The sequence below is a fragment of the Nicotiana tabacum genome, chromosome 1 (assembly GCF_000715075.1).
Source record: "Nicotiana tabacum cultivar K326 chromosome 1, ASM71507v2, whole genome shotgun sequence".
Taxonomy (NCBI): domain Eukaryota; kingdom Viridiplantae; phylum Streptophyta; class Magnoliopsida; order Solanales; family Solanaceae; genus Nicotiana; species Nicotiana tabacum.
Window position 1 is genome coordinate 188,572,593 of NC_134080.1, and position 13,615 is coordinate 188,586,207.

At 34.4% G+C, this 13,615-nt stretch overlaps 1 protein-coding gene across 44 annotated transcripts; it reads right to left on the reverse strand.

Moving 5' to 3' along the window:
* Nucleotides 1-693: 693 nt before the first annotated feature.
* Nucleotides 694-13,231, reverse strand: LOC107812388 (uncharacterized). Of its 44 annotated transcripts, none has more exons than XM_075255395.1 (12): nt 13,213-13,228; nt 11,276-11,326; nt 9,429-9,515; nt 8,862-8,945; nt 6,133-6,415; nt 5,945-6,050; nt 5,780-5,859; nt 4,518-4,931; nt 3,602-4,082; nt 2,940-3,181; nt 953-1,384; nt 694-868 (listed from the first exon to the last, which is right to left on the reverse strand). In XM_075255395.1, the coding sequence occupies exons 10-12, from the start codon at nt 3,132-3,134 to the stop codon at nt 785-787; spliced, it is 711 nt and encodes a 236-aa protein (XP_075111496.1). In that variant the 5' UTR covers nt 3,135-3,181; nt 3,602-4,082; nt 4,518-4,931; nt 5,780-5,859; nt 5,945-6,050; nt 6,133-6,415; nt 8,862-8,945; nt 9,429-9,515; nt 11,276-11,326; nt 13,213-13,228; the 3' UTR covers nt 694-784. The 44 variants fall into 44 exon arrangements, 23 of the variants coding, with proteins under 23 accessions (XP_075111496.1, XP_075111491.1, XP_075111520.1 ...); XM_075255390.1 differs by lacking the exon at nt 13,213-13,228 and adding an exon at nt 12,494-12,655; XM_075255419.1 differs by lacking the exons at nt 9,429-9,515; nt 13,213-13,228 and adding an exon at nt 10,025-10,112 and having other exon boundaries at nt 6,133-6,242; nt 6,380-6,415; nt 11,276-12,487.
* Between the last annotated feature and the right edge of the window lie 384 nt (nt 13,232-13,615).

Consider the following 13,615-nt stretch of genomic DNA (forward strand, 5'->3'; position numbering starts at 1 on the left):
TTGCTTTCATTTTCTACTGCACAATCTTCTATTTTTCCTTACTAGCAGCTTCCTCCTTCATTTGTTTCTGCACTCATTTATTTTATGCCCAAAATTATTGTATTTAGAACACAAATTTGACTTCCGTTCGTATTTTATTTCACTACAAAAAAATAGCCTATTTGCGGAGGGTATTTTCACGTTTTGCGGCGGTCAGCGACCCCCGTTATTTGATATCACGGCGGTCTTCAAAACCCCAGCTGTAAGGTTCGCCGCAATCATTTTGTGGCAGTTTTTAAAGCCCGCCGTAACCATTTAACGGAGGTTATTGTCCGGCGGTGTAACTCCCACATATTAAAATTTTAATCAATGCGCAACTTGTAAAAAAAAAATTAAACGGGGGGTAAAACCGCCGCAAAATAATCATCTTGTGGCGGTTTTAACCTCCGCAATATATTTTCGAAATATGAGAAATTCTATTTTCGCGGCAGCTTTAACCCCCTCAATTTGTTTATTTAATGGCAGTTGTAACCTCCCCTATTCCATGAAGACCTTTTTTTTGGGCAGGGCAATTGTGGGGATACCTGTTTTTCTAATACAATATTTTAATTATATTAAATAAATTTTAAGAGGCATTAACATAATACTAAAGATGCATAAATGTTAAGTAACATCCACATATTATAGAATCATAAGCAGATAGCATTGTCATTAATCTCAAAAACTAAACTTAAACACAAAATATCTAGTTCAACCATTCAAGTAAAGTATCATACTTAATCATCTATTACATTTGCAAAGAAATTCAATAATTTTCATTAAGATTACTATTACTAGATGATCCTCTTACGACCATAGGTGAAATGGATCCGCTAGATGCATCACTTGGCTGCAAAGAAATAAAAAGCATTTAAAGTTTTTTTTTCTTTAGTTTTTCAAATTTAAAAACTACATATAGCTAGATTTTATTTACCGCTGCCGGAGGAGGAGAAACGAAAATCCCAGCAAACTGTTGAGGTATTGTCCCTTCTTTCATAATCATATATGTCTTGAAAGCATTCATCATTTGGTGGTGTGCAGTCATCATTTGAGCATAGTTCTCTTGGCTTTGATTGTGAGCATTTACAATCCGATTGTACTTTTCTTGGCTTTGATTGTGAGCATTTACAATCTGATTGTACTTCTCTTCGCGTTTGGACGAACATGAACCATTATCACAACTGGAAGAATTTATATCTCCAAAATGACGTCTTGTTTGTCTAAAAACTTTACTCGGGATAGCTCCTAACCCCAAGCACCTCACCCTTCCAGAATGCTCTTTTCCTAGCACCTTACCAACAACATCATTTGGTGAAACTTCAGACTCATCTGTGGCGCTTTGACTTACAACTAGCTCAATTTTTTCCTGAATATAAGATACACAAAATTCATTGTCATAACTTCAATTAGTAATTGACAACATAAGGATAATGTATATCCTTTAGTCACTTTGAAAAAAAAATATTGCAACTGATATTCTGTAATAGGACATTAGCAATCACTTTGAAAACAAATTTATTACACTGAGCATGAGGTTTCTTAATATAAACACAATGCAGTGATTACTCTGAACACATTAAACCCGGTATCCCCAATAAAGTAGGGACATTGAAAGAGTTTGATGTTGATTGATAGTTTTTACAGGTCTATCAAAACTATGGAGTGAAAGACAAGGAAAGGTACCAGAAGGAAAAGAAGGAGTATAAAGAAAGAATGCAGATCACATCCCCCTACTAAAGATGACTGGCAAAAGAAAAGGAGAAGGGAATATAATTCATCGTGCATGAGGAGAATTATTATTTAGAACATTTGAAGTTACGCAAGAAAATGCTCTTGGATTAGTAAGAACCACCCCAACAACAAAAAAAGGTCATGACCTCAATCGTTTTGCGTTATCTATGGTAAAAAAATAAATTAAGTTAAACTTGTCAATTGAGAAGAAAACAACTAATTAATCCAAAAAATCATAATAAGCTAAGAGTAATTAAGAGTACAAAGTACAAACTTCTTAGTTATATATAACAGAAGAGTAGTTACTAAAATTAAAATACAAAAATATAATAAACCAAACAATTTACTACTATCCATAGTACTAATATTGCTACTCCACTTGAAACAGTTGAACAATCAGTTGAAAGAATGAAAGGGTAATGTCAACTGATCAAGAAGTGCACTAATAGATGGCTAACATTTTATTAACTTGATGTTAGGATGAAGCTTTTAACAAGTAGAAACTTGCACATATTTCTCTTGCTGCTTCATTAACATATGACCCATCTTCCTTCTTATGAGTAGCAAGATAGAGTTGCGCTTGTCCAGGGTTTTGTCCAGATTCAGCCATCTATAAATGAAAAATCAAGTCAGAGTAACTTGACTAAATAGGAACAGTTTGCAAGTTTAACTAAAGTAAAACATATTAAATTAATATTTATCACCATTTCAGCTCTTCTTTTGGAGTTTGGTTTGGAACCACCAGTGTGTGCAACAGTTTGTTTCTTCCGAATTTTAGCATTTCTTTTGCTCATTTCCTTATAAAAATACATATAACTCAAATATACAAATAAAAAGTATATAATTACACATACTAATTAAAACATTCAAATAAATACCATTGTCTTTTCATTAAAACGGTAAGCAACATAAGAAGTCCATTGATCCCGTGGAATCTCTGATGGAACATTATCCATAATCTCTGCTTAGGTCTTAAGTGGGTTATTGAACTTATACCACAAACTTTGCCTTCCTGAACTCCACTTCTTTCCAATACAACTATAAACATATGCTCGTGCATTTAACTCAGTTGTCTTAAAATAGAATCGTGGCTACAGGAATAAAACTTCTGTTAACTAATTTATTACATGCAAATATACAATCTAACGATATAAAACAGAGTTACAACAATAAGAAAATAGAGCTTACACCTTTATAATTCGATCAAAGCAACAATTGAAGTATGACTTAGGTAAATCTGGCCATTTGTTGAAATGAATTGGAAATAAGGAGCAGTCGGTTGCTAAAATTCCACAAAAGCCTGCAAGAACACCTTGCCTTTCTCCAATTGGCTGATCCATATCATCAAATTCAACCACAATACATTTTTCGTCGGATAAATACATCACATCCTTAACCTTTACTTTGAGTTTCTTGGTAGCTCCTTGCGAATCTTTAAAAATAAACATCAATTTAAAAGATCGAACTAACTTTTGTAGAAACTGATAAAAAGCTAAAAAGTTGTCTTGTATTCAATACTGCATTCAACATCATTCTGGCAATTTGAATATTTCTTTCAGTTTCTGTTTTTGCGGATATATTTCTGTTTTTGCAGAACATATATGTTAGTCTGTTAGTGTAAATGCCCTTTTGGACTCTACTTCATTATGTTTTCAGTTATAGTACAAAGAAGGATCCTTACTGTCCTGTTTCCTCAAAGATTTCAGATCTCAATAATTACTAATTAATCCATATTCTTCATAACCCAAACTTCATTATCTGTTCAATTCTCAACTCCATAAATAATAATCAAGAAACAGAGACAGAGGCAATATTAAATAGTGACGCTTGAATAAATAAAGAAAAGAATTACCTATTGCATCAACTGTCCAATGTTGCGGACACTCACGTCCAGGACACTTTTTGGATTGTGTCGGCTATGATACTGCCTGAACTGATGGGGCAGGTTGTGATATGGCCTGAACTGAATAAGCAGGCTGAGTTGCAGCTCGAACTGACGGGGCCGGATGTGATGTGGCTTGAACTGAATAAGCCGGTTGTGCTGCAACCCGAACTGATTGGGCCGACTGTGATGTGGCCTGAACCGAATAAGCCGGCTGTGCTGCAGCCTAAACTGACGGGGCCGGCTGTGATGTTGTCCTAACTGATGCATTCTGATGTGCTACGTCCTGGACTGAAGGTGTTGGTTGAAAAAAATGATACCAACTGCGGCGTATTATCAAGATGTGAAGGTGTTGATTCAGTTGTTGATAAAGGTTGTGATACACCTTGTAAAGTAGATGCTGGCTGAACTGACTTTTGCAAGTTCTGGTAACGTTTGGCCCTTGGCATATCTGGAATCAATAAAATTAATTGCATGAAACTATATACCATAATGGTGAAAGATTGAACAATCTTATTACAAAGTTTCCTGTACAAGAGTCATACAATCAACATGTTAGTTGCTCTACAGAAAGTAATGAGATTTGCAATTAAGCAATTTTGAAGTACCTAATTAACAGAATCATGTAGAATTAGTGCTACGACGAAACAATTAAATAATCTAATTACTTGCAATCTAGATCACACCTTGCAACTTCAATTCAAGAAATGTTTAGGAGAGTGAGTGAGCAGTTTACTACTATGTTTAGGAGAAAGGCTTTCTGTAGAGCAAGATGCAAGAGTTGAAGAAAATAGTGATTATGAAGATGAAGCTACAGAAGATCAAGAAACAGAGACAAAAGGCAATATTGAATAGTGACACTTGAATAAATCAAGATAAGAATTACCTATTGCATCAACTGTCCAATGTTGCGAACACTCACGTCTAGGACGCTTTTTGGATTGTGTCGGCCGTGATGCTGCCTGTACTGATAGATCCAATTGTGATGTGGCTTGAACTGAATAAGTCGGTTGTGCTGCAGCCCGAATTGACGGCTGTGATGTGGCATGAACCGAATGACTTGGCTGTGCTGCAGCCCGAACTGACGGGGCCGACTGTGATGTTGTCCTAACTGATGCAGTCTGATGTGCTGCGACCTGGACTGAAGGTGTCGGTTGAAAAAATGATACCAACTGCGGTGTATTATCAAGATGTGAAGGTGTTGATTCAGTTGTTGATAAAGGTTGTGCTACACCTTGTGAAGTAGATGCTGGTTGAACTGATTTTTGCAAGTTTTGGTAACGCTTGGCCCTTGGCATATCTGGAATCAATAAAATTAATTGCATGAAACTATATACCATAATGATGAAAGATTGAACAATCTAATTTACAATATTTCCTGTACAAGAGTCATACAATCAGTATGTTAGTTGCTCTACAGAGAGCAATGAGATTTGCAATTAAGCAATTTTGAAGTATTTAATTAACAAAATCATGTAGAATTAGTGCTACGACGAAACAATCAAATAATCTAATTACTTGCAATCTCGATCACACCTTGCAATAATTTCTATACTATAATGCTTTAAACTTGAAGAAACTATAATTCCTAGTCAGACATATGCTCCTCTACTACAACTTGGATATTCTCATAATTAACATCAAAAAATTGTTCCAATTCTTGTTGTTGGTATGACTCATTCTCGTAAATTTATTCTTCATCAACATTTCCCGTGTTAAATAAATCTCTTGGCTTTAGATGCACAACAACACTCCATTCTTTATCAGTTTCATCATCAACATAGTAGACCATATTTGCTTGAGACGCTTCAATATAAGGATCATGATCCTCGCGATCACCCATGTGAATCAATCTAGAAAAATTGACACAATTAAATTTCCAAACATCTATTTTGATCCCTCTATCCCGAGTAGTGTCAGCCCACTGGCATTTGAAGAGAACAACCATAAACCGTCCATAATAATTGAGCTCAATTATGTCTTCCAACTTCCCATAATATGGCAACTCTGCTTGTGTTGCATTTCTATCAGCATTAGATGCAATATAAGAGGTGTTAGAGGTAAGAAAAACTCCACTATTTTGAGTTTTCAATCCTTGTTCTCTAGATACAGTCCGAAACTTGAGTTTTAATGTTATATGTAGTAAACCTTCTTGCGTCTGGCATTGGACCTCGTGCTAAGAACTCCAAATTAGTAGATATTGTGTTTGCTATATCTGGATTCATGATCTGAACAAACAAAATTATTTCTATTAGACAATCTAAATTAATACAACTTATGCATAAACAAATATTAGCTATATTATTTACTCACTCATTTTGAAAACCAATCAGGAAACTCTTTACTAACTCTTCTCTCTACCTCTGTTGCAAAAGGTCTTCGACCCCTTAAATTTCTTTTAATGTGGTTCCTAAATTCACTACAGAGGAATCACCTATATTAATTTAATCATTTCACTTTAAAAAATTTGCTAAAAAATAAATTACAATAAACTTTCTTACTCAATAAATGGTTTCACTGCTTCGTAATTAAGTAACACGTATCGATGAGCTTGAGTCTTCTCCAAAGGAGATAAGGGAAATATTGTGGAGCCTCCAATAGGTTTACCTTGCTGAGGGACCAAAGATGATATTTCAGAAGTCTTATTATGATTTAGCTCATCGTTTACATGTTTAGGACTATTTATCCTTGACTCGATACCCTCCAAATAACGAAAACAGAGAGTCAGAGCTTCTTCAACAATATAACCTTCAGCAATGGAACCTTCTGGTTGTGCTTTGTTCCCTACAAGAGACTTGAAATGACTTAACAATCTATAACGAAAATGAAATATTATTAAAACAAGTATTCAGTTTGAATTAATATTAAAAGTTTGATCTAAAGAATGTTATGAAATAATAAATTTTTACCTTTCAACAAAATACATCCATCGATAATGTACTGGACCACCTTGTATCACTTCATCTACTAGATGGATAGTTAAATAAACCATGACAGTGAAGAAAGATGGAGGGAACAAAATCTCTAAGTAACAAAGTGTGAGTACAATCTGATCTTGTAGCTTCTCTAGGTCAGATAGGCTCAAACTTTTCAAACAAAGATTTCTAAAAAAGGAAGAAAGCTCTACCAAGACTCCGACAACCTCATTGGGAAGCACATTTTGAATTGCAACAGGCAACAATTGTTCCATGATGATGTGACAATCATGACTTTTTAATCCGAAGATCCTCTTCTGATCCAGATCAATACAATCAGAGATATTATTTGAGTAACCATCCGGCACCGAAATATTCTTTAATGTTTTAAGGAAGGTGACTCTCTTCTCTTTTGGAATTGCAAATGCAGCAAGGCGACAATTTTCCTTCTCATCTGGCCAAAGATCACGTCTTATGCCCATATCTTGTAGATCTTTTTGAGCCTTAACATGATCCTTTGATTTGTCTTTATCCATTAGCAAAGTGTATATAATATTGTCAAACACATTCTTCTCGATGTGCATGACGTCCAAATTATGGCACAACGAGTTGAATTCCCAATATGGAAGATTGAAGAATATGCTTTTTTTTTCTCCACTGCCGGGTTGCACCTTCCCCATCTTTTCTTTGTCTATTTCTTTTCTTTCTAGCATTCAACTCTACTGGCCTTCCAAATGTAACATCGATTTCTTTCACTTGTTGCAAAATGTCTGACCCCGATAACTTCCTCAGCGGATTCCTCTCCTCCACATCTCCAAAAAAACGATGCCTCATCAATCTAAATTTGTGATTTCTTGCCAAAAATCGACAATGACCAATAAAGCACCATTTTTCTACTGTGAGTAAGTCGACAAGGTTCTGCGTCAAAATTACAAGAGGGGCATGCCAAACCAGTATGTGTGTTCCAACCAGATAAGATATCAAGTCCAGAAAAATCACTGACTGTCCATATAAGAGCTGCTCGCATATTGAACATTTCATTCTTCGATGAATCACAAGTTTCCACACCCTTATACCACAACATATTCAACTCCTTAATAAGGGTTTGTAAGTATACATCTATATTATTATCCGCCGTACGTGGACCTAGAATGATCATTGAGAGGATGAAATTTGGTTGCTTCATGCACAACCAAGGTGGAAGATTGTATGGAACCAAAACCACAGGCCAAATACTATAATTAGTACTCATCGTTCCAAAAGGATTGAAACCATCACTAGCTAGGCCTAATCGAACATTTCGGGGATCAGAAGCAAATTCAGGAAAGATTGTATCAGACCTCTTCCATGCCTCACCATCTCTAGGATGCCTCATTATTCCATCTTTGTTACTATCCTCTACATGCCATCTCATATGCTCTGCAGTCTTAAAACACATGAATAATCTCTGCAACCTTGGTTTTAGTGGAAAGTAACGCAAAATTTTTGCAGGCTTTTTTTTCTTCTTCTTACTTGTAGTAGGCACGCGATGATTGTTGTCCCTCTCATTAGGCTTCCATCTAGATATGTGACAATACTTGCATGTTTCTTCATTAGCATCATCTCCCCAGTACAACATGCAGTCATTTGGACAAGCATCTATCTTTATATAATCAAGACAATGTTTTTTAATGGTTTTCTTGGCATCATAAAAAGAATCAGAGATACTTGCAAAGTTAAATGCATCTCCCAATAGATCTAGTATCATAGTCATTCCCTTGTCACTTAGCTCAGACAAACTCTTTATATGATACAACTTTAACAAAAACTCTAGCTTTGAGTACTTGGAATCTTCATACAATTCTTGACTTCCATCTCTAAGCAACTCAAAAAAGTTTTTACTATTTGAAGCAGGCATATCATTTAACATTTCTTCTTCTCTCCCTGCTTATGATGAACCTACATCAATATCCTCATGTCTTAAGCCCTGAAATGCTTCATTAATCAATAAGTCCACTGGATTTTCGGCAAGTAGTGTATCTTGAGTGACCTCTATGTTATTAAAGTTCTACAACACATTTATTTCGCCATGAAAAACCCAAGTGACATAATCTTAAAGGAATGGCTTGCAGATTAAATGATCGAACACTATCGCTCTAGTCAACCACTTCACAAAACCACATTTAGGGCATGGACATTTTATTCTATCTTCTATAGCTCCATTTTAAAATGCAAAATCTAAAAATTAATTCAAACCAAACAAATATTCATTTATGTTCCTTGGCAATCGAATTCAAGATTTATCCATTGAAAAAGTATTTGAAAAGATCTGAAACCTTTGAGAAGTGCAGCTAATGACCCAAAATCAGGTCAGTATGCCACCAGTAAGGACGCTTCTAATCAGCAGAGTTTGATATAATCTGCAAGATTTTCACGAGGAAAAATAATTTAGTAACTTGTCAATTTTACAAGATCAGAGACATACTTTACAATTTTATAAGCTAAATAAAAGGGAATGTAAAGTTAGCTAGTTATCTAGCATGAAAAACAATGAGAACATATTCAGATGAATGTATACTACTAAACTAAGAGTACTATAGGAAATATCAATGTGTTTCTTGGCTTTCTCCATTATTATCATTCAACAGATGGACCAATGCTAAGGGACTTTATAGAGAGGGGATGCAATGGTCTGAATGAGTTAATAACTAAATTCATTTCCATATAAAATACGTTTCGTCACAATCTAAATTCAGATTTTTTCAGGAAAAGATTATATGCCACAAATTGACCATTAACTTTATGGTCTGAATGAGTTTATAACTAAAGCAGTAATAAGCTACTGCACTGATAATACATCTTTTTTAGATACAGAAATAGTGCTTGAACACCATAGGATTTACCTTGTAACTTCTTCACCATTCTAATTTGTCTTCGAACACCCTTTCTTGAAGAAATTTTAACACAACCGATGTGTGATAGGTATAAACCTACAGGATTAGGTAATCCTGTTTTACAGATCTCAAACTACTTCATTTGCTAAACATATGTATCAGAAAAGTTCATGATTCAGACTTATTGTACCATCATTAAGCTAACAGAATGACAGGTAAAGTAAAATGTTATATAGATCCAATAGTGCTCTTTGTGTTTAAGCAGAGTATCATATTTATCAACTTTAGATATTATCAGATATCCAAAACAGATAGTAAATTGAAGCTATTATAGATTGTACCACAGCCTAAACAAGAAAACATGAAATAAACGAAAATCGTAGTATGCATGATTGCTGAAATCATTAGAGAGCCGCAATCAAAAGAGTGAAGTACATAATTTCAAGCTAAACCAAGGGGATTTGTGCTCAAATAAAATGTTAATATGTAAGTAAATAACTTGTTCATTCAAAGATTACTAGGTAGTAAAATTGGTTAGCGACTATAAGCCTGTTGCTCAAGAAAATTACCAAGGAAAGAACTACCTAAAAAAATAAGGACTTAACTGAAACGTCACTTCTTCCAATTGATGCACCCCCTTAACTTTACAAAATTCATGTCTTGTTTACCCCAAACAAGGCCACCAAAGTATCCCTAGAGCCCAACCAGAGATATGAGAACATTTCATGAAGTGATTCTTCATACTTATCAGTTATTTTTAGTTGCATAAGATGTTCAAATATGTTCATATAAAGCTAATGGTCGCACACAACCATAAAATGAGCTTGACAACCTCAAAGTATATGTTACAACCATTTTGTCCACACTTCACAGAAGCCAAATATTTTGTTAAATTCTTCTATCACATTTTTCTCGATATATACCTATGAAAAACCTCATTTTCGAAACAGTTTAATCAGTTGATCTAAGCCTTAACCTTTTCAGTCTCAAGCCCAAGAAAAGAAAAAAACATGTCTTTTCTTAAAAGAGAAAAATTGACAAGACCAACAAGGTGGAGTCCAACCCCAGAACAACTTATGTTCTTAGAAGAAATGTACAGGAAAGGTTTACGAATTCCAAATGCTACTAAAAATCAAATATTCCTATTAGTCCAACTCTCATAATTCTTCATCTATTGTGAACCAAATATGCCTATTAGCTCTACTGGACTTTTTCAAGAGGTATAGATGTACACAAATTCAGCTCAAAACCTCACTAACTAATTCAGAGGCGGCCTCGTCGAACAGTTCAACGAACTGAGTTTCGAATACCGATATTCTTTGCATTTAAATGAAATATATAACAACTTAAATCATAAATAAACATCAATTAGCCAGTTACTACTAAAACACAACAATAACAATATGAGAACAACAATTCAATCTTTATATTTTCTTTTCCAATCATAGAATGAGTTTAGAAGATAAAACCCTCTAATTCTTTCAACAACTTCATACAAACAGAGGAAAAATTATAAAAGCTGAATATTGTCTACTTCTTCTCGGTAGCTTACTTCTTCTTAGTTCATTCTATCAGAAATAATAAGATGACTGCCTAATACTATTATAATTACTGGAGTTTTGAAGTTGAGAAAAAAACCTTCTTCTTCTTCTATAACAAAAAAGGAGCAGAGAGAACCTAAATCAAATCACATGCAAAAATTATTGAAATTGGAGCAGAGAAACCTAAATCAAATCACATGCAGAAACTATTGAAATTCAGATATTAAGAAAACATACTCAAAACCCTAGAGGATTTAAAATCAGATATAAACAGATTAGGAAGGAGAGGGCAGAGAGCTGCAATTCGAGTTGTACCTTTTGTCAGGAGATTCAGCGGCAAACACGCTTCAATTCGAGTTGTAATTGCTGAAATTCACATTAAAATCGCACAAATATCAAACTTAGAGGAATTAAAATCGGATATCAACTATTTTCGCAATGCAGAGACTAATTTCACACAACTATTTTTGCAATGCACAAATATTTCGCACAAATATTTTCGCAATTGGATATCACATTAAATCGCAACTTAGAGTGAACCCTAAATCGTTAGAGTGAAAGACAATGAGAGATTAAAGAGAGAAAGAGAACTTTCCATTTCAGGAGGAGAAAGCGAACCCTAAATCGTTAGAGTGAAGAGCGGATATTTCTAAAGTTATTTCTGGAAAAAAGAGAGAAAAATAAAAATAAGAGGGATACAATCGTTGGGGGAAATTTCTGGAAAAAAGAGGGAAAGATAAAAATAAAGGAGCGCCTTTTTTTTAAGGCTAGTGGAGGTTTCTAAAAGCCGCAAATTGAATTTCAATGCGGAGGTTAATAAGACCCCCCCCCCTAATTAGATACAATTTGGGGAGGTTAATAATAACCCCGCAATAAAACCGCCGCAAGTAAACTGCTTTTTTTGTAGTGTCTTCTGCTTCATAATTTTGGCCACCTCATTTTCAAACATCTCACTAGAGGGGTAATGTGATTTTGAGTGTAACCTCTACCAACACCCTAGCATACGTTAGTCTTTCTTTCTCTGTCGGCTTTATCTGCTTTTAGAGGAGTCCCTACCATTCCTGATTTTTTGTTAGAGCAGACTTGCCCCAATTCTTGAAGTCTAGACCCATCAACCTAATCTACACAAGTATTCTTTCCACTATCTCCTCTTTTATCTCCATATCTGGTTTCCAAGGCTTCACTAATACCGAATTCCTATCAAATATTTATATACCATCTTTTATAACTTTGATTCTTCTTTCAGCACTATGTAACCTGACTAGCTAGAAATACACCCCTTACAAATATCTAAACATCCCCATATTTTTTTGAAATAGCCCTCCATCACTATTGGGGGAGGGTTTTAGCCTTGTACATAGCATATTACAGCAGTCCGCCAGAACTCAATTTTCTCTTTGACATCATCCATGGTGATTTTCATATTGTTCCTGATTGACTCTTGTGGCTTCAAATCAAAGACCTCAATTGTCGAAACTACATCTACTATATTGCTCCATGTTTTGAATTTGGGATCTAGGGCTTTACTATTACCTGTATTATTAATTTTCCCAAACTCTCTTTCTACCTTGTCTGCCCATGATACTCTTCCAGTTGTGTTACAATCAGGAGTCTTTGTACTGCTCTTCAATTGAGTCATTGTAGGTGTTACTAGGGGTGTTTGTCGGTCTGTACAGTATGGTATTTAGACATTTCGGTTCGGTATTTTTGGTATTCGGTTTCTTAAAATGCAATACCAACACCGTACCTAATTAAATTCGGTATGGTTCGATTTTTCTCCTTTCAGTTTCGCTTTATTCGGTTTGGTAACTTCGCTTTATTCGGTTTGAATACTAACTAGTTCATAGAGTCATCGACTGTAATACTCTAAATTAAAGTATTCAAAAGTATAAAATTAAAAACATTTGTTGACAAAAATTGTCCAAAACTAGCAAATATCAACATAGAGAAAGAAAATTGTTCATAAAAGAATAAATTTGATCATTAGAAATGTCTTTTTACTTTATTAGAGTTAATTAATGAACTTAGAGAATAAAAAAAAGTAAAATTTTAGATTTTTATGTTTGTGCTATAATTAATAATATGTGTATTGTGTAATATAATATATATATATTTCGGTACGATGTCGATTTTTCGGTATTTTATTTTAAAATACCAAATACCATACCTAATATCAATATTTTTTAAAATTTAAACCAAATACCGTACGAATACCAAAAGTTTCGATTTCGATACGGTAATTCGGTACTTACCAAAATGTTACCGACGTTGATCCCTGAGTCAAATCTAGCTATAACTCCTTGTATTACGTTTATATTTCACATTTTCTTTGAATCCCCTGACTGCAGAACGGTTTTCTTCACCTTATTGAAGCTTTGGTTAACCTTTTGCCCTTGATCCTCTCCCCCTCTAGTCTTATACTTCCTCGTCATTTTCAGCAATCGCTAAGAGGATAACCCATCCTAGAGATAGAAAGTTTTTTATGTTTATTCCTAGAGATAGAAAGCTTTTTATGTTTATACTCTATGAATGAAAAACTTTCTAGTAGGAAGTTTTTCCCCTTATATGGGTCTTACGTAGAGGCAGATCCAAAATATAAGCTCTATGATTTTAACCTTTAAGATCCTTAATATTAAACTCATTATATTTTTAAAA